This window comes from Spinacia oleracea, chromosome 3, assembly GCF_020520425.1.
Source record: "Spinacia oleracea cultivar Varoflay chromosome 3, BTI_SOV_V1, whole genome shotgun sequence".
Lineage (NCBI taxonomy): Eukaryota > Viridiplantae > Streptophyta > Magnoliopsida > Caryophyllales > Amaranthaceae > Spinacia > Spinacia oleracea.
In genome coordinates, this window is record NC_079489.1 from 107,767,365 (window position 1) to 107,788,517 (window position 21,153).

The 21,153-nt window shown below is 34.6% G+C and overlaps 1 protein-coding gene across 5 annotated transcripts in view; it reads right to left on the reverse strand.

Annotated features, from left to right (window-relative positions):
• Positions 1-21,153, reverse strand: part of LOC110788480 (ATP-dependent DNA helicase homolog RECG, chloroplastic) — a 58,177-nt gene that overhangs the window by 12,927 nt on the left and 24,097 nt on the right. For all 5 annotated transcript variants that reach the window (XM_056840638.1, XM_056840640.1, XM_056840641.1 and 2 more), the window contains exons 11-14: positions 12,774-12,923; positions 12,473-12,616; positions 10,761-10,919; positions 9,252-9,335 (exon numbers count right to left, since the gene is read on the reverse strand). In XM_056840638.1, the coding sequence (XP_056696616.1) occupies positions 9,252-9,335; positions 10,761-10,919; positions 12,473-12,616; positions 12,774-12,923 (537 nt within the window). The remainder of the gene's footprint in view (positions 1-9,251; positions 9,336-10,760; positions 10,920-12,472; positions 12,617-12,773; positions 12,924-21,153) is intronic.

Here is a 21,153-nt window from a genome sequence, read left to right on the forward strand (position 1 = left end):
TTAAAATTCTATCTGGTACACCCGTTATTTATTTTAAAACAAAATTATGTACCCTTATCATATTGACCCATTTCACACCATCAACTTCAAAAAAATGTCACATCATAACCTTCCACCTACACTATGGGAGTAACACCTCCCACCATGAAATCTACCAGCCTACCCTTTCCACTCTCCTCCTTATTTAAGGTAAAGTTCAGGGATTGGCTATAGAACGAACTCTGTTAGGCTGTTGTAGCCTTATACGTCTAAAAAAGATAAATAAGGATAGGAGGACATAGTCAAAATAGCGGTTTGGCTTCCTTGATGAAATAGGTGATTACCATGATTGGCTAGGTGGGACGGGGGAGAGGAAAGGGGAAATTCAACGTAAATATTAAAAGGTCATTGCATTAAACATGTCATACTTACAAAAAAAAAAAAAGCATGTAGATTTCAAAATAAAAAAATTATCTACGAAGTAGAATTGTTCAAAGTACAAGATATGTGTCAAATTTACCAAAATTAATTTCTCAACAATCACTGATGTTTTCCGGATCAGGACAAGTAAATTACTCAAAAGCATATCACAACAATCATCATTTAACTGTAGACTAAGCATTATAACAAAAATCAGTGCCTGAGTGTTCGGACTTTTATTTAGGAATACTAATAACACATTCACACTCCATTTCAGTGTGCCTATACCATGCATTAATGTTCTACTTCCCACGTATAGCCTATACCATTTCAGTGTGCTTCCCTGATGTGATTCCATATTTAAATTGCTTCCTTAAAACCAATGTGGTTTTGATGCCTTATTAAAGTGGAGATTTTACATTTGGATTTTGATTTAGTTACAAGGGCCATTTAGGCTTCCAAGTTGTTTCGTTTAGACATCTGAGATTGGGATAATATAGGTCTGAATGCCAACTTGTTGGAATTGGTTGCAAGTTGCAATCTGGGCTTACTTCGGCCATAAGTACACTTTGGGAGATTGACTAGGGCATTTTGTTAGTTTTTAGTGTTAGTTTTTCTTATTTGTGTGTAAGCTCGGTGCCCCAGGCATGCCACACATTTTTATTAGATGTTTTTTCGGGGGCGTTTGGTGTATTTCTGGTATAAGGTATGGGGTAAGATATCAAACCCATGGGTTTGGAATAAGTGATACATGTAAACCCATACTCTTATTCATGTTGCATAAATTTCAAATTCAGATATTACTTTGACCGAAAAATAAATAATAAAAAAGAAATTTCCCTCCCTCCCCTCTATACTTCATTTTTTTTAACCAACGTTGTTGTAAAATCACGCTATTTGAAAAATAAATAAATAAAATTTGTCGCCCCCGGCACATATTTCCATCAAAATTTTGTCGCACATATTTAAATTATCGAGCAAATTCTTAACAATCGTCAACAATAAAAACATAATCATTTTTCAATGAATAAAAAGACTCTAATTTAACTATATTTTGTTTGTTTTTATCCATTGAAGTTATGATCTAGAAATTAATGGCATAAAACAATAATTATTATAAGGTCCATATTGATTAAGTCCAAAGAGAGAGGTAAGATACTCCCTCCGTCCCAATATTGTCATACTTCCTTTTATGGCATGGACCCACTAATATTTTATTACCTCTCGCTTTCCACATTCAAAATTTATGGCCCCACATCTTCTCACGTTCAATTAAAAAAAAACAATATCTTCCACCATACATACTTTTCTATCAAACATGTAAGCTTACAATAAGATAAGCTTACAATAACTTGTCGTATAAGACTCCGTAAAAATTTTATTGCAATGATTAAATTGGTACGGAAGGTGTAGATCTCTATTTTCCGGCTACGACGGTTGCTAGTTTGGGTCAATGGTCGGCGATGGGGTTCATGGATGCAGGATTGAAGGTAGGTATCATTCATCATGGGGATGGAAAGGTTGTTGGAAAAGGGATTGGGTATTAGAGACGAAGGGGTTGGGTGTTGGAGATGAAGGCGGTAGAGATAGGAGAAGCATACCATGAAAATGATTATTTTTTACCGTAATTTTATATAAAAAAATAGTTTTTTCATTCCAGGGGTTTCATCCAGATCCACCTCATCCCCTGGCCCCTGGGTATGAGAAACATGTATAAAGGGTGGGTCCCTGGATATGATAGGTATAAGTCATTTCTTTGCTTTTTTTAGTTGACACTTGACATCCTGACTTTTAACACTATTCAAAATACACTAGTTTGACTACCTTTTGTGATTTATACTTAAGATAAAATATAATAATGTAAGATCTTGTTAGATTTGTATCAGTGTATATTTACAAAGTATCAGTTTTTTTATAATTTACTATAGTAGAAGTTAAGTTTTGCATTGAAAAACGTAATAAAAGAAATCTATAGTGTCCACCTAAAGTACCTAAAATGCCCTTACTTTTGTATGTATTATTTTTAAATAATTTTCAGTGTAAATATACTATGAGTTTTTGTTCATGTTCTTTAAATGTGAATCAAGCATTAATTAGTATCAGAAAAGAAGGATAAGATTTCAGGCGTTTGTTATGGATGTTTCATAAACCCACTCCATTTGTTTTTGTAAAGATGAAAATTCCGATAAAAACCAAGTGTGAAACGAGAACCAATTTCCATTCTTAAAAGTAAAGCAATAACGCATGAAAGTAAATCGTATTAATTCAAAAGTAAATAGGGAAATTAACAAAAATAATCCCAACTATGGGCGGTATACTCATTTTAACCTCAACTACGGTTTATTCTAAAATAATCTCAACTATGAGGGTAGCCTTCCGTAACATCTAGTTTGACTTGCAACCTCAAGAATCGATAATTTCTTCTTTTAAAAACAATATTTACTCCCTCCTCTCCCCTATGCTCCATGTCTCTCACACCAAAGAACCACCCCTTCGTGAACACCACTTTCTCTTGAGTCTCCTCTATCCCAATTTACAACAACCATGTACTTCATCCTTTTGTTTTTTTTATTTTCCAAATCAGAGGGTGGTGAGAATGGTGATTACTTTCATCAATGGGTACACTTCCCATCCTTCACTCTCTATCATCTCTCTCTCCTCACCCACAACATTGAAATCACCCCTGACAATGTTGTCGTTTAAGGTCAATTTCAACTTTACCATATTTTCTACTCCACAATGTTGTTAAAGGTCAATTTAAACGAAATATGAAGACTGAGTTGTGTATTCGTAACCCAACGGAAAGACCCACAACTGAATTTACTTCAAAAACAATGAAAAAGATTTTGGATTCGGGTCCAGTGTTTCAGAAGAAAACTAGTATAATACCCGTGCGATGCACGATTTATAATCTAAACATAAATTTATATGAAACTTGGTAGACGATTATCATCAAAATAGATCTTATAGCTACTCTGTATTCTCCAAATTAGAATTAATAATTGATAAATTTATTATTGCTCATTCGGTGTCTTATTTATTAAAATAGTTAAAACAAATAAGGGTACATAAATAAATTTATTTTCTTTCTTATTCACCTCTTGTGTCAAGCATAAACTTAATTATCTCATTCACCCTTCACATCGATAGTAATACCTAGTTATTACTCGCAGTCGACCATTAAATTCATTACCCGACCACTTAACACCTAACTATACCATTTACTTTATTCAGCCAGAGATAACTTTGAGGCGAGGTGAGACCTGCACACTCATACCCGCCTATAATTTTCATCTCCATCCACGACATAAACGATACCCACCACTTCCAATCCCAGAGGTACAAAATAAACTTTAGCCCCCTCTTCATGACCCCCCCTCCAATGTATCCATCCCCGCCTCAAACGCACCCCTAGATTCAATGTTTTTGGTAAGATAGTTTTGAATTTCAAAACTTATTGAGTTTTTGAAATTCCTTAGTCTGATTAGAGTAACTGAATAAATAAATAAAATATTATAATAAGTTAGTAGTAATTTTTTTTATATTATTCATAATCAATTAGACGAAGGATTAGCAACGCAGGTGGGTCCAATCTAAAATTTATCCTTGTCCCGTCTCCCACGACGAATACATTTTTTAACTCCATCATCCACCAAACTTTCCGCCATCCCCGTCCACTTGAGGAGGATGCACGGGGGTCTCCCAAAAATATGCCTCGTTGACAATCTGACATCACTATATATATTCGATCAATAATCCTTTCCTTAACCAACTTTTAAATATATGGCAAAAATATTACGATAATAACAATGTGGAAAATTTTGTTTTTCATATTTAAGATTAAGTACAGGCTAGGACCCGTCATAAAAAAAATGGCTAGGGGTCTCAGTTTGTTAATTAAAATTGGTCAATAAAATGTTTGAGACAACCTTGTAAAATATATTTAATCAAGAGTTAAGATTTGTTATGCATATCCGGATTCATTATATATATGACACTAATTCTTAAAAAGATGATAGCATTGTAATAATTTAATTGATAGTACATGATCAACTATTATAAGATTTCCGGTATCAGAAAATGCATGCAAAGATTCATTGGATTTCAAATAATAAACGATCAAAGATAAACATTCGTCATACATATCCGTATCTAGCGTATGACATAATTTCTAAATAAAAATTGATACCGCATCCAGTAGTTTACAATTAGTCATTATTTATGTTATAAGCTAGAGAGGCAAATCATAGAGCGATATTTGTCATATCCACATCGATTTGACTTCCGTTTGGTATAGTACAAAGTATATAGATATGGATATGGAGTATAAATTTTAATTAAGAAATTTATTGGTCATAAGTAAATAGTACTTCGTAGTATAATCAATTATTACCATAACTAATTAGAAGCTAGATTGTAGGTAAAATAAATACGAATTATATTATTATTTTATCATATGATTTTTATTTTTATTATAAGAGAGGCACATCAGACAACATTATTTTTTCAGGTCCACATAAATTTGTCACTATTTTAGTATTACGTATACAAATGTTGTTAAAAAATGATTAAATTATCATTCAATTGTTTAGCCTAAAATATATGAAGGAGCTTTTTTAAGTAGAGAGTAACGTGTGTTAGTTGCATATCGATTTTCTTATTTACTACTTCTACCATGCTTTTGGATAATGCAATTTTATTTTCACGGTTGTTAATAAGTAACTTCAACTGTTAATATCTTAAATTATCAAATAAGTAAAAATTATTTTTAAAAAATGGTAATATTGTGTAAGTATTTAGACAAATCCAAAAAAAATGTTAGAGAGTACATGACTATGTTCATTATAAAGTATTAATAATCACACAAAAAAAAAACAGAAAAAGTAGAGGGATAAGTAAATATAATAGATAATGTTAAAATCAAAGAGTTGCATCTAAAATTGAGGAACTAAGTAGTAGATTAGTAGGTGGATTAGATTACGCAAGTTTTCTTCATGTTTAACAAAGTTACATTTTTTTAAAAAAAAATAGTTAAATATTACTATCAATGGCTTTGATAATATCGAATTTAGTTACTAAATATACTACGTATAAAATTGTACAACCAATTGCAGTTTTCAAATTTAGTTGTTAAAATATTATAGAGTACTATAGTAATTTTTTTAATACACTCTTATTCATATATACTTGATTGATTTTCTGATTTATTTGTATTCTAATTATCCAATATCTGTATATTGCTTTTAAAATTTTATAAAAATCCTAGGTACTAAGTATAATGGATTAATTTTTTTTATATAAAAATAACCTTATATTGGTCATATTTGTTAGCAAAGTACATAAAGTATAATTTACAAAATATTCTCCATGTGTAGAATGTTTTTTGTTTTTTTGGAAAATAGAATCAATTTTTTTATGAGGGGCAAGTTAATTCAATCAAGATTGAACCTCACTTCGATCGCCTTACGCTGTTTAAAATAATTACAGAATCAAATATTTAAATTTTTATATATTTTTTTATTTCTATATTATATATTTTTTTATTTCTATAAGAGAGGCAAATCAGATAGCGATATTTATCAGCTCCACATTGATTTTCTCTCTTTTAATATAGTATATAGGTAACCTAATATTGATATATTTGGTCAAATTCCACCTTACCTTTGAGCTAAATTTTGATAATTTTGACATAAATTTATTATTAAAAATAATTTTACTATTAACCATAATATTGATAAAAAAAAAATTAAATATGACCACATTTTTAGGATGTGAGGATTGTTTCCAAGTCAATTAAATCCAAATCCGCACCATGCATCACCAAGGTGTGATGCACGATTTACATGTCAAAATATTAATTTTGCTCGAAATTTTATATATAAGTGATATTGCAACACTTCACATTAACATTTAATAATAATTTTTTGTTGCAAACATATTATAATAAGAATATTTTTACTAAGTAAAAGAAATGTCAAAATCATAAAGTAAAATTGTGATAATTTAACTTCTCATCCACCAATAATAATTCAATTGAGCTAGTTATTGTTGAAACATTGTAATTCGTTTGTTTTCAAACCTCACATTCGTTTCCTTTAATTTCCATGATGATGTAACGGGGTATCATAATGCATGTTATAATAGCTAATTTTGACTCTGGTGATTTGACCGTAAATAATATGACATGTTATTATATATGTACTTTAATGAATATATTGTATAAAGGTGTGAGAATTGCACAGAATAACACATACTCCCTCCGTTCTTGAATGTTAGTCCCCTTTCTTATTGAGTTCTTTTTTATTAGTTATTTTTGGAGTCTTTCCTTATCTGTTCAACATTATCCATCTTATACCCTTATAAATATCCAAATGGCTCACTTGTTTACTCTCAATTAAAATTTATACCATTAAACCCCTTAATTCTTTCTCTACCCTACACACATTGGTTAGATTCTATTGAAATACCATATTTCAATAGTATTTTTTGTTGAAATGTTTTCAATTACAAAAGGGACTAACACTCAAGAACGAAAGGATACATATTTTTGTGGAAAACATTGAATAAAGATTGTAATAAAATGAAATAAACACGTATTAGAATGATAATTGCAAAAGTAGCACATAATATTGCATTCCATAATTTTGTGGAAAAGATTGTAATGCATATGACATCTTGCATGATGACAAATGGTTATAATATGCACTCAAATTTACTAACAAACACGTTTTGCGAAATATTTTTTGGAAAAGATTGTATTCTTATTAGAGATATGCATGTTAATGAAAAGTAATTATAGTAGATATACTATAATTATGTTAGGTAGTCAATGTAAATATATAAAGATAATATAATAAAATTGTGTTAGATAATCACATATAAATTATAAACATAGTAACAATATGTAAGAATAATGTTAGGTGTGACTCGTGACATTGAAATAGAATTATGCCAGGATACATAGATCTTGATGTATTTTAATGAGTAATAAGTATATATAAAATAAAAAAGTCAAAAATATCTTTTACAATAGTTACTTAATAAATACTTGTGCTTCACTTTTTTTTTTTTGGAACTAATTCACGTTTTACATAAAGTTACAATGATATCATGATTTATTAAATGAGTAGTAATAAAGTTAAAGATATTATATGAGTATTTTCTGCAGCTTGATCAAGTTATGATATTATTCCATATATGTATTAGAGAGTATTTTTAACTAAAAGAGAGGCGAATCAATGAGTGACACTTGTCATCACCACATTGATTTCCTCTCTTTTAGTATATTATATAGATTTTAGTTTGGATTGTCTGAAAAAAGAAGGGGAGATGGTAGTAAGATGTACTGGTGAGGTGTTTCCATTGAAGGATGATTTAGAGGGAGGTGAGTGATTGGTGGGCCTGGCGGCTAGAGGTCAGGGAAGAAGTTCAAGGTCTCATGAAACCTGGATAAGGAAGGGATGCGTGGATTTAATTAAAAACAAAATGACAAAAGGAACGAATAAGAAGTTGACATATGAGCATGTCAACTTAGTCAATGGGTTTGGATTGTCTGAAAAAAGAAGGGGGGATGGCAGTAAGATGTACTGGTGAGGTGTTTCCATTGAAGGAGATGTAGAGGGAGGTGAGTGGTTGGTGGGCCTGGCGGCTAGAGGTCAGGAAAGAAGTTCAAGGTCTCATGAAACCTGAATGAGGAAGGGATGCATGGATTTAACTAAAAACAAAATGACAAAAGGAACGAATAAGAAGTTCACACATGAGCATGTCAACCTATTCAACGGGTTATCGAATAATTGGGTCTAATATGAGAAGGATCATGTAATAATTGGGGTTATTCTAGGTTAATGTATAGTTGGCATTAAAATGAGAAGAGCTTTGATAGTTAGAGAGTATTTTTGTTAATTTTTCCAAGTAAATATTCAAAAATGCAATTTTTTATCTTTAATTCTTTTTTAATCTTTTAATGCTGAAAAAACATTAATACACATTAAATGTAAAGCATTGACAATTGACATCATACTTTTAAATTGTTTTGATAAAAACTGTTTTAAACAAGTTTTAATTCATTTTTCTTTAAAAGTAGAGAAAAAACTAGTAAAAACAAATCAAAACGATTTAAGTTGGGAATCAGCTTGGGAAATTGCAAAATTACAAAAAAAAATGCCTTTAATAACACATGAAGCACCTAGATCGTCCGATTATGATTAACTGGGCCCGAATTGGTTCTGTATTCTCATTTTAGGCAAAGGTTCTCACTGGAACCAAATTATAAGCCTATTGAAAGTTGATTCATGCTTAACAATATTCAGAAGTTGTTTATGAGATTGTGACTTTTGAGCATCTTGATCTGCAACTTCAAGAGAACCTCAAACCGGAACTTTCCCATCTATATCCTACACGTTATACACCATTAGCAGGTGCTTGAATTCATCCTCTGTTTCCACCTATTCAACCTAGTTTATAGTTCACAAATTCGAACTTCTAGATTGTGAATGGATCTTTCTTCCAAGAACTCCTGAATTTCGAAACCCTTCACCAGAGAAGATCAAATCCTTATCATTCTACGTCCTATCTTAAAGTTCTCCGACTTACCTCATTGATCTTTGAGAATAGGATTCAAAATATTAGCTAGATTCTCTGAAGTCAATGAAGCTTACAACTCCTTTTAAATTACCCAAGAATTTTAAACTAACAAGAAAATGGAGAGAAAACAAACATTCGTATGCACCAGACACTGCAACAAAATCAGTCTGTAAAACAATCAATAAAAGCAAAACAAATACAACCACCCCCTTAAAACCGGTTTGAAACTTTGAACATAAAGATAGACCCTTAAAAGGAAACAAAATTACCTTGTAAACCTTCTCAATACCGTTCTTGTCTCCTTCGACAATACGTGTCTCAATAGGTAATCTGCCTGGAGGCAAATCTGTAATCTGCCATAAAAAAGTGAAATCTAATTTGATAAAGAATTTAAACAGGGACTGGAAGAAATACTTCCAAGATGTGACTACAAAGAAATTCAACATAGACCAAAAAATTAAAACAATCCGAACATGTCACTTCGTAGATTATTGGCAACAAAAACATAAAGTTCACCAGTAATCAACTAAAATAAAGTATAGACAGTGTTAAAAGGAACGTGGTACGGACCCCGTTCCGCGAACCGAATTCTACGTTTCCGAAAAGCATGTGGAACGCGACACGTTTTGCCGAACCTTGTTACCTGGCTCAACAAGTCAACAAGCCTATCACCCAAATCCCAAAAGGTTTTTCGCTTGCCAGAGAAAAGCCCGTTAACTTTGTTGGCTTCATTGCAGCTTAGAGGAGAGAGGGAAGGGGAAAAGGAGAAAGAAAGAGATGTCAATCAAACTGTGATATGCAGATCTTTATGTGTGATGTGAAAAGCGCGAAAATTTTGTAAGTAACCGGATAGATAACTCAGAATTCTGGGTGCCGAGGACGCACAACTCTACTTGTTTGCGGTTTATTCCTAAACCTAGATAGCTCAAAGCTCATCAAAATACTTCCAACTCAAATCTCTAATCTAATTTTTATTAAGAAACAAACCAGCGGTTTACAGGCATTACAAGCACACCTAAAAAGAATTCTAAAACAACAAAAACAAAGCAGCAACTTGACCCATAACAAATCCTAAATCAACTACCTTACTTAGGAACTAGAAAACTGAAAAACAAATCCTAGTGAGGCTTGGCAAGCCTCACTGAGCATACAAGTGTGGTTACAGATTCTCTTAGGGGGTTTGGCAGGTAAAAGGAGAGATGCAAAGGTTGTCTCAAGAGCTTTCCTGAAGTAAACCCGTGTGATCCTGTTGAAAAGGACATTGTCCTAACCACTTAACGAAAGGGAACAAAAATTCTTCGTAACCTCACAGCCACTAGAAATGGATGCTTGAAATTGCTTAATTCCATTCGAGTTCGTAGATGAAAAAGCGAAATTGGATAGGACTTGTTCATCATAAGAGGTTGGGTGAGTGTTAACGAAAGCCCTTCCAGAGAACTTTTACCCGCTGGGAGGGCAGCAACCAAGATGACAATTTGACATATATTCTAAAGTGGCAAAACTAAGTCAAGTCTTTAAGTCTATAGGGGCTCCTGTAGTTTATTCAGAATTGAAAGCAGCGTAAGGTGTGCCATCTTTGATGATAGGAGAAATCGGTTTTTCGATTGTGTCAATTATATTTAGTCAATGCTCACTATATGGTTAGGGGTTCGGCAGGGAAAAGGAGAATGTCCTGTAAATAATATAGCAAACCCCCTAAGAGAATCTCTAGTCACACACATATAAAAAGAATGTCTAGTTAAATGAACTATAATTCTAAAGGAACAAAGTCCAGGTACCTGCGTTAGGGACACATCTCCATAAAGAACAAAAGCAAGACTCCTTGGAATAGGGGTAGCCGACATTGCAAGAATATGAGGTGCCATCTGAATCTCATCTTTCATGGCATCACCAACAGCAGCTGAACCAGTTCCAGACATCGTCGGTGCTGAGCATAACTGCAAACTTTTTACCGTCAAAATCAACTAATAAATTTAGCCCTATATTCTGAATTCAAGCAAATGTGTGTATAAAAGAATTTATGCCCTTAATCACAAACACATGCAAAAAAAAATTAAAAAAAAACATAGTGGGTCTTTTTTCACATATCAGGCCAATTAGGGGAAATAGAAGAACCTTTTTTTTCTTGTCTCTGTATCAATCAAGACAGCCACAATCAATTCCGGGTCTTGTGGCAAGCTTTCGTATAGGGAACACCATTACAACATCAGCAGTTACACGGCTTACAGCCCATAACTTACTCATTGTCCTTGGAATTTAATACAAAGAAGAGCTCTTGACTCATATTTCTTTGACCTCGGGATTCAATACAAGGATGAACTCTTGACATATATTTTAGAATAAATGTTCAACGCTTTTAACTATGATCTATGAAAGATAATCCAAAACATTTTCTCTTAAGATAAGAAACTTTTCATTAATCAAAGAAAAGATACAATGCAGCAAAAATAGGATTAAATCATATAGCGATGTAAAAGTAAAAATGCAAACATTACCTACCCCGTTAGTTAAACTTACAAGGTTAATAAGGAAAAAGGAGCAATAAAGCTTCGCAAAATACTAAGCAAGCAAACAGGGACCTGTGTCCTTGATCCTCTATTCTCAAGTGTGTGTATGTGTGTGTGTGTGTGTGTGTGTGTGTGTGTGTGTGTGTGTTTGTATAGGCAACTTTTCACTAAAAACTCACAAAGAGGAAAACAGAAAGACGACAAGGTGTCCTCGAAAACAGCTACAGAAGACCATTAAGTAAAGGTTAACCTGTAAAGGTAACTTACCGTTCCACAAAAGACTGTTATGTAACATGCACTTTAAAATCATATTACCGCATAAACCCATTTGAAAACAATAAATGATTACGACCTGCTACTGTTTACTAAATAACAGGGTAACGTTCCAGTTTTCAATCCTTAGACCCAACAACCCTGAAAGCTACCTACAAAGTCATTGAAGAAGGAGAGCCACCACACATGATGTGTTTCTAAACTGCTGATCTTCAAGTAGATTTTTCAAATGTGTTTGAAGACTCTAAACCTACATTTAAGAACCAAAAATTTCCAATTCACTAATGCAAGTCACAATGGCCACGACGGCTTTCACAACTTTTCTAGACTGTTACTTTCCTTGCCTCAAAGTACATCAGTAAAGTTATGCGTTTAAAAAAAATGTATACATATATACAATCAAAAGAAACCATACGGTGGTTAAAATAAAAAAATCTCCTAGACCCTCACACACACGAAGAAACCAGTCTCTTTAAAATCTGCAAAACTGAATAACTTCTAAAAACCCAACCGCCTTGCCCATAAGGAAGCTTAATAGTCTACTCAATCTCAAAGCAAGCCACGTGGTACAGAGGATCCCAAGATAATATGAAATAGTCCATTACACTACAGCAAAAAATTAACAAGACATCAATAACACTCAAGGAAAATATAAGCACTTGTAAATTTTCAATTTTGGAGATGGTAACACATAAATACGAATAGACAACCTTACTATTAAACCTTCCTCTCTGGATGACACCAAAACGATGTTGCTCATCTATCACTGCAAGTCGCAAAGCCAAAAACTCCACACTATCAGCTATCAAACTATGGGTACCAATTACTAAAGAGATAGTCCCTGCTTGGAGTTCCTGCAAAGAAACCAGTGAGGATAATAACAAGAATCATAGTTTTGTTTTTTTGTTGCAAAAGAGGGGCAAAACCCCGAGAAAGATACACAATAAATAGACTATGGAGGAATAAATCGTGGCATAGTAGATTCATCAAGATTTAGCTTAATATCAATACATTGCGTATCATCCGTGCTTGTTTAGCTGAAGTTGAACCCGTTAAAAGAGCAATGGAAGGCTTATGAGCAGACTCCATCTTCTCCAACAGATTAGATAAATCTTCGTAATGCTGGATAGCAAGCAACTCCGTTGGAACCATGTAAGCTGCCTAAACAATAAAATTAAAGGAAATTAGAGAAATAGCAAAATAAAAACTAGATGCCAAGATATGGGCACAGTTGAAGCTTGTTAAAACAAATAGGCACAGCTTATTGCAACACAAAATTCTATGTAATGCAACCACATGTTCCCTTATGTACACCACTAGTCCTATGTGCTCGTGTTACGTACGAAAATTGTCTATCTTAATCTTTGCTCCTAATTTAATTTTGTTATTGAATATGTTTTGAATTTTTCCCTTTATTTGGGGCATTATCAATTGATATCTAGGATGCTCGGACTCGGGTACGGGTGTCGGACTAAGGGATCCGAGTGTCTGACATGAGAAATTTTTAAATCAAGGACTCGGGGACACGTTTTGAAAGGGTCCAAAACTTGTATATGGACTCGGGGACACGGCAATGCAAAAATAAAATAAAGATTTTTTTAACTTTTATTTAGTTAAAGTTGATTTTTTTTTAACAAAAAGAACTGGTTGTTAAGTCAAACACTTTCCCAATTCCCACTAAATAAAATTAAAGATTACCCCACAGAAAAACAGGAGAATAAAAGACAATACTTTATTGCCCCACAGAAAAAGACAATACTTTATTGCTCATATTTAGAATAAAGTAAAAAAAAAAAACAAAAAAAGAGGAGAATACAAGAAGTCACGTGAGTTTTCTTCCACCTACCCAACCCCACTTTTACTTCCACCTAGCCAGTCCCAATTTTACTTCCACCTACCCAATCCCACATAAAACAAAATTTTTTAAAAAAAAATCAGAAGTTCTGACCAGCAAAAAATGTCGTAGATGTGAAGAACACAGCCTCCCTTCGCCGAAGAAGAAAACAGACAACTCCGTGGTACCGATCTACACATCTTTTCGGGCCGAATAAAAGCCCTAAGGTTTCGGCTCTTGTTTTGGTGGATTTGAGATTCAATTTTAGATTCTAGGGTTAGCGAGTGCCGAGTCTACTTTATCTCCGGCGGGTCCGATCCGGATTCCGTGCCGCACCGTGTCGGCACCGGTACGGAGGGGTGGTTAGCCGAGTCCGAGCATCCTAGATTGATATCACTAGTAGAGAAATCGTCATTTGCAACTCACCAATTGCAACTCAAGCAAGTTCACTCGTTGCAACAAGGCTTTGGTCAACGCGGGTTAAGATGTAAATGAACTACTCGCAATGTTATATTAACAGCGCATTGCGAAAAATCTATTGTTTTAAAGAAAAAAGGAATTCGCAGCGCGCAGGGGTAATGCAAGTTGTAAATAATTGCAGTTTTGCCCTTTATTGTTCGCTGCAATAGAACTTCTCACAACATTTTCCTTCAAAGTTCATCCAACCTTGGATACTCCGTAGCTCATCACTTCTACAATTCAAAAAAAAATCGCAGCCCTAATTACCGAATCTCCAAAACTCATCTACAATTCTCCTTCGCAAATCTCACCGGAGATTACTACTTCCTCTTCCTCTTTGATCTTCTCCATCGCAAATCCCATTTCTAAAACCCCAACCATCATTCATCTTTCTTTGTAAATCTGATTGTGAATCTCTCTTTCAAATATTCCTCCAAAGATCTCATAATCTTTCGATTTTGCATCAAGATTTCAATCGCGGTCTACAGAGAGAGATAAAAAGAGGGCGGAAGAGAGAGAAATAGACCTTCTGTGGCTCGATGTTCAACCTTCGTTGCTGGCTTTGCGGTATGGGTTCGAGTCTTGATCTCTATTTTTTCTGGGAATTTTGTTTGGTTTATGATGTTTGGGTGATTTGTTGATTTTAGGGTTGATTTATTTTTCTTCGTTTGATTTGATGTAATTTTAGGTTGTTTTATTCACTGGAAGACAAATTCGCGTCATTTTAGGGTTAATTTTGTTGTTTTTTTGATGTTATTTAGGTTGATTTTGTTGATTTTTGTGGCCAAATTGGTTTGAGTTTTTGGAATTTACTCGATTTTATTTGGTTGATTTTTGTGTAATCGAATCCCGTGCGACTCATATCTGATTATCGCTTTGTTCTCAATGTTTTGGTTGGTTGGTTCACTGTTATTCTTTATATCAATTTCCGGATTAACTTTTCAGTTATTCAATCATGCTTACTATGCAGTTGTCATCTATGTTACTCCGACACTCCATCTGACGGTGGGTGTCGGTGTCGACACGACCCGACCCGCGACACGACACTCGACACGTGTCCGGGAAGGTGTCGACACCGGTGTCAAAAAAGTGTCCGATATGAAGTGTCGAAATCGGGAGGAGAAAGAAAAATTCGAAACCCTAGATCTAGAAATTGAAGGTGGGGGAAGCAAGAGAAGAACAATTATATTAGGGCTTTTGTTGTTGGAGAAAAAACGCCCAGATTGCACTCTTCAATTCTGATTTTCACCGGCATTTGACTGTTTGAGAGTCTTCCATGGCTGTCTTCGTTTCCTTCGGGTCATTTTTCGGTGATGGTGGACTGAGCTTTCTAACTTATTTTTTTTTACCCTTTTTTTAAATATCCTAGGCCTACCACTATAATAAAAAATAAAAGAAAGGAAAAGGTGGGAAGTGGGGAACAAACCCACGTGCCCACTGAGTGACAGCTTTACAAAGTCAGCATTTTATTTTATTTTCATTTATTTCTTACTTTTAAATTCTTGTACTTTTAAACTCTTTTAAATAAATTTTATCCTGCTTTGGAACTTTAACTTGATTAATATTTTTATTCTCACCTTTTTTTTTATATATAAAATTATATTATTTAACACTATTTTTGCAGTTTTTATTAAAAGTGTCGATTTTTTTCCGACACTTTGCAAACTAGTCGTGTCTAAAAAACAAGTCAAGACACTCCTTTGACCGTTTCGGAGTGTCTTCAAATATTTGGAACGGAGTGTCAGATACTCCGACACCCGTGTCGGACACGACACCGACACCCGTGTCTGAGTAACATAGGTTGTCATTGAATTGGTTTATTTTGTGCCGTGTTATGCTTCATTTTTTTGTTGTATTGAATTGGTATTGTATGTGTAAAATGGCTGGAGGGGGATATTTGTTGTTGTGTGTGGTCTGTAGGAGATGATGTAGGAGATGACGAGGTAGCAGGTTAGGCCTTGAAGTAGTTGTGGTTGAGTTGGAGTAACTACGGCGAGGGATAGATATTGGTTGAGAAGATGTGAAAGGAACAAGTGTTGCCCTTGGAGTGGTTGCTAAATACAACATAAAGAAGTGTTAAATAATATTGGTGTTTGCTGAATTTTTAAGGGGTAATTTCCTGGGCAAAATCATGTCTTGAAATATAAGCGTGCATTTGGTTGGCAAAATTGTCTAACTACATTGCATATTAGCAGTTGAGTGCAAAATAATCAATTATCTGGCTTGATTCCAGATGAAATTGGAAAACTCCAAGAACCAGTTTAGTGGTTAGATTTCTGACTCGATTGGTTAGCTAGGCCATCTAAGTTACCTGTAAGATAGCTTTAAAGTTGTGTCTTTTGACCTTTCCTCTATTGTGACCTTTGACATAATTCTTGTGCTCTCCCTGCACGAAACTAAACCGAACTAAGTTGTTTGGACAAGTTCCTAAACGTGTTGCAAATCTTACAGGTCTTTTGTTCTTTTATGTCTCCTGATACTTTTGTTTTTAAAAAAATTTCTTTGTGTTTAATGTTGGCACTGAAATCGAAATTCGCAATGTTAAGGATTTGTCATTTAACAATCTTATTGGTCCCACGGCAAGAATACTTGCGAAAGCATACAGGTATAGACCTTTCTACGACTAGAACTTGTAAAACTTGTCTCTGGTAGTTTTGTTTTTTCATGTGCGCTTCAGTGTTCAGTGGCATTCACCTGGAAACTTTTAGAAATTGTGGGTTACCTTCTTTTAACTGTACAACCTTTAACAAAGGGGCTTACTATTTAGCGCCCCATATTACTCAAAATCGCCCCATTTATTTACCCATATACCCTCTTTTATTTACCCACTCATTTCAACATTTACCATCCTCATTTACCTTCTTTCCCCTCTTACCTTTCCACCCCAAATCTGACCACCACCGGCCACCATCACGTCACCGGCGACAAAATGTTGTAGCAATTTTTACATGGCCGAGTCTACCAATGGAACGTCAACGAATTCACAAGAGAGTTTCTTTTTCCGAAAAAATAATTCAAAAACTTGTGCATTTTTAGCTTGTACCATGGTACAGACTTATGAATTTTAAACTTGTACCATGGTACAAACTTATGAGTTTTTAGCTTCAACCGTGGTATAGACTTGTGTAGTTTAAGCTCGTACCATGGAAGAAGCTTAAAATTCATAAGTCTATGCCATGGTGTGAGCTTAATATGCATAAGTTTATGTTATTTAAGGGTTTGTTTTGTTGTTAAATTTGAAATAATTTGCCCGGAAAAAAATACAGACTTATGAATTTTTAGCTTCGACCATGGTACAGACTTATGAATTTTAAGCTCGTACCATGGCAGGAGCTAAAATTGCATAAGTCTACACCATGGTGGGAGGTTAAACTACATAGGTCTCTACCATGGCATGAGCTTAGACTGTATAAGTTTGTGGCATAAAAATTAAATTAGTTTTTTCATGTATTGATTAATGTACTTATTGATAATTAAAATTACTAGGTTTAATCACAAACAAATCAAATACTGTGAGTTTTGACATCTATGGGAATGTTCTACTTCGGCTTCAGGCTAATCAAAGAGTCAAAGACAAATGGCTCCAACAATTCCAAATTAACCATGATGTCGAAAATCAAAATTAAAACGAAAATACATAAAATGTAATCCTTAAGTATGTTTTTCAGTTTCCTTTATAAATCTAATTAAAATTTGTAATATCATCGCACCAATGTGTTACACTACATTCAATATTATAGTAAGTTAGTAACCAAATTTAAAATGTGGTGGAGGGAGGCCGGCGGTTGGCAGGAAAGGGGAAGGAAGAGTAGAAACGTTAAGAAGTAGGTGGGCAGTGAGCCAGTGAAGGTGGGTTGTGGTGGTGGTCGATTTCCGGCGGTTGGCATGAGAGGGGAAGGAAGAAGAAAATGCGTGGGTTGTGGTGGTGGTCGGGAAATAAGAAGAAGAAGGTGGTCGGTGGGTGAAGGTGGGCTGAGGTGTTGGTCGGGATTGAAGAAGAAGATGGTGGTCGGCGTTAAAAGTGGGTAGTGGTGGTGGAGTCTCTCTCTAAAATGGGAGAGGTAAAACTTAAGGGAAAGAAATGGAAAATTGAATTCAATAAGTGTAAAATAATGGGGTGATTTTGATTTTGAATGATTGATAAAAATACAAAAAAATGATGAGGGATGATCATCTATCTGCTCAGAGTATATGCCAGTGTATAAAAAAGCGCAAAGCGCACTAAAGCGATATGAGTCCTAGAGCTTAAGCGCAAAGCGCAAGCGCAAGGCGCGGGCTTCATCGAGGTGAAGCGCACTTTTTAAGAATGAAAGATTTTTACTATTATGAATATATATCTTACTAAAATAACCACAAAAATATATAAACATCAGATTTGCTTCCAAAAATATATTACTCCTTGCTTTAACAAAAACATATTACTTCTTGCTTTAACAAAAATAAAGCATATAACATAGTGTTTATCCAGAAGCTAGAAGCTAGGGTCGGCTGTTGTGACTGTTGTCTTCTCTTTTCTTCTTTTTTGGACTGTTGGTATACTTTCTATTGTTAAGGATTAATAGGGAGTGGTCCAAAACACAATAACAACATATAAAAAAGCTTTCAACGTAAAATAATAATTAAAAAAAAAAGAATTTCAATGAAGCGCCAAAAGCGTGCTTTTTGCACTTCGCGGGCTTCATGCGCTTAAGCGCGCTTCGGCGGGCTTAATCACAAGAGCTTCGCTCAGACCTAATTAAGCGTTTTTCCCTAGAGCTTCGAGCTTTTTTAAACACTGGTATATGCATATATTACTAGGGATATTATTTTACATTAAGGTTTGACTATGGTTCAGACTTCGACTCAAGGCACGTTAAAAGCACTTCCTAAAGGCGAATGACCTGATTTGCCTTGCAATAGGATTTTCTAAATAAGTTGATATAGAAAGTATACCCATATAGGAAATTTGCATTCTTCATAGACAACAATGTACTAAAGAATTCAAAGATAGAAACAGAGAATAAAGAATCTTAAACCGTGTAGACTATGACTAGGGCGGAAGGGGAATCCATCTCCCTCTCTTCCTTGGTTTCTCTTCTTCTCTTTTCTTTTTCACTTATGTCCTACATTAGATGATTATCCTGGTAGCAACTTCTTCTATTTGGTTCTGAGATCAGCCCCTCATTCAAGGCAGAAATGAAATTAATTGAACTTTTCTCTACATATTAGCACTAATTTTGTCTCCTTGTACAGTTGTATATACATTTGCTTTTGCAGTCCGTCCTCTAATTAATGACCTTGCCCTTACCCTGGTGGGTCTGCTGTAAACCCTGCTGCTTTAGCAGCAAGTTCTCCGTGATTCTAATCTTTGATTATATAATTTCTGGATGACAAGTGGAGCCAATAGATGGTCGTTCATTTCTTCCTAGAAATCCATTTCCCCCAGTCATGCACTCTAATTGTGGTGGTTTTACCTTTATATTACAAAGCATTTGCTAACTCAGTGATTTTACATTGTTTCAGACCCCCCCCCCCCCCCACGGGCTTCCTCGGGGAGAGAATGGTTAGTTCTGTTGAATCTTCTCATCTCCATCAATCTTTATTTGCATAGCCTTTGCTTCCGACTGAACAAAATAGCAAATGAAATGGCTTGACTTTATAAGTTGAAAGGTTTGTCTGTGTTAAAATATAAGTGCTTATCCCCCTAAATCTTTCTTTGACATGTGAATTAAAAGAGTTAGTTCAGTTTGGCATCTTACTTTGCATTTATATTTACTTTCGATTTAATTTGAAACTGGCGGTCTGGCGCCACCAAAGGAAAAGCTGTCAATTCTTTTCAGGTTTGTTATTGACTCTGGATATTTTGGTTGTAATGGTGTTCATATTATTTTCATCATGAACTCCTGCTGTCAAAAATAAAACTCCACTGATGAATTGTCTATAACTCTATATCCTCTTATTCCTAGAACCTCCCCTCTAACGAGAATATTATGAGGGTTTATGAGGCATTTGATTATTTCTATGTCTATTTTTCATTTGCTTACCTACTAAGGGAACCGAATTACTCTTTATTCTCCCGTTATATCTCTCTAAATTAAGTGTTCGGATTAATAATTAAAGTAAAACATACATGTGATGTTATCTGAGAATTTGTTGAAAGAAGCATAAAACATTAACAGCCACCACTGATTTTACGCTGTTAAAGTTTGTAATTAAATTTTTTTCCTGAAGTCCCATGCTGATTAGTACTTGTTTTCATTGAGTCTACTGGTTTAGGTAAAAGGCAAGTGCTGTCAAAGGATAAAAATATAATGAATGAGCTTCATACTTTATTGAAAAAGAGTTGTCTGCTTGTTGATTTCTCTTTATTTGGTATGCAGAGTAATAACATCTGGGATTAAAATGCAGGTACTGTCCTGACCATCCCAAGTTCTTGGGCCTCTTCTCATAGTCATACTTTACTGGTGAATTCCCAGGTGACTGTGGTTGGGACACTGCTGTACTCTCAGCCAGTCCCCTGAAACCTTCGCAGGAACCGTGAGCTCGAGGTGAATAACTCTAGGTGGGCTATGCTTGGTGCCCTGTGCTGTGTATTCCCTGAACTCACAGTAAGTTGTTCGTAAAATACAGTAAGTTGTTTTCAACGTTCTATATAGCTTATGTAAGTGTATAGAACTGATACAAAAATTTTGGTTTCTGTAAAGCCATCATTTTATTGCATTGAACTTATTGTTGCTATTATGTGTACCCTGCCTTTGAGCAGAGTTGCAGTTTAGTCTAAGCTTACTGCTTTGTATTGCTTGCTATCTTGGGGTGCTTCTGTTACTTCTTGATAACCTGGGTTCTGTTACTTCTGCCTGATTGGGTGTTAAGTGCCGTTACTGTTAAACTGAGAATTAAATGATGTTGTTATTTCTGAATGAAGTCTTGCAATAGAATTTACGTGGATTGCGTCAGGTCTGGCAGTCAGGTGTTATGACCGTCAATTTGCTGCTGGTCTTCTTCCTCGACTAGAAAAGTTTTAATTTGTAATAGCTTTATGCTATTTGTCTGTCTAGGTACAAGTTAGGCTGTCTAGGTACAAGTTAGGCTGGCCAATGTAACTGGTAGAGGGTTTAT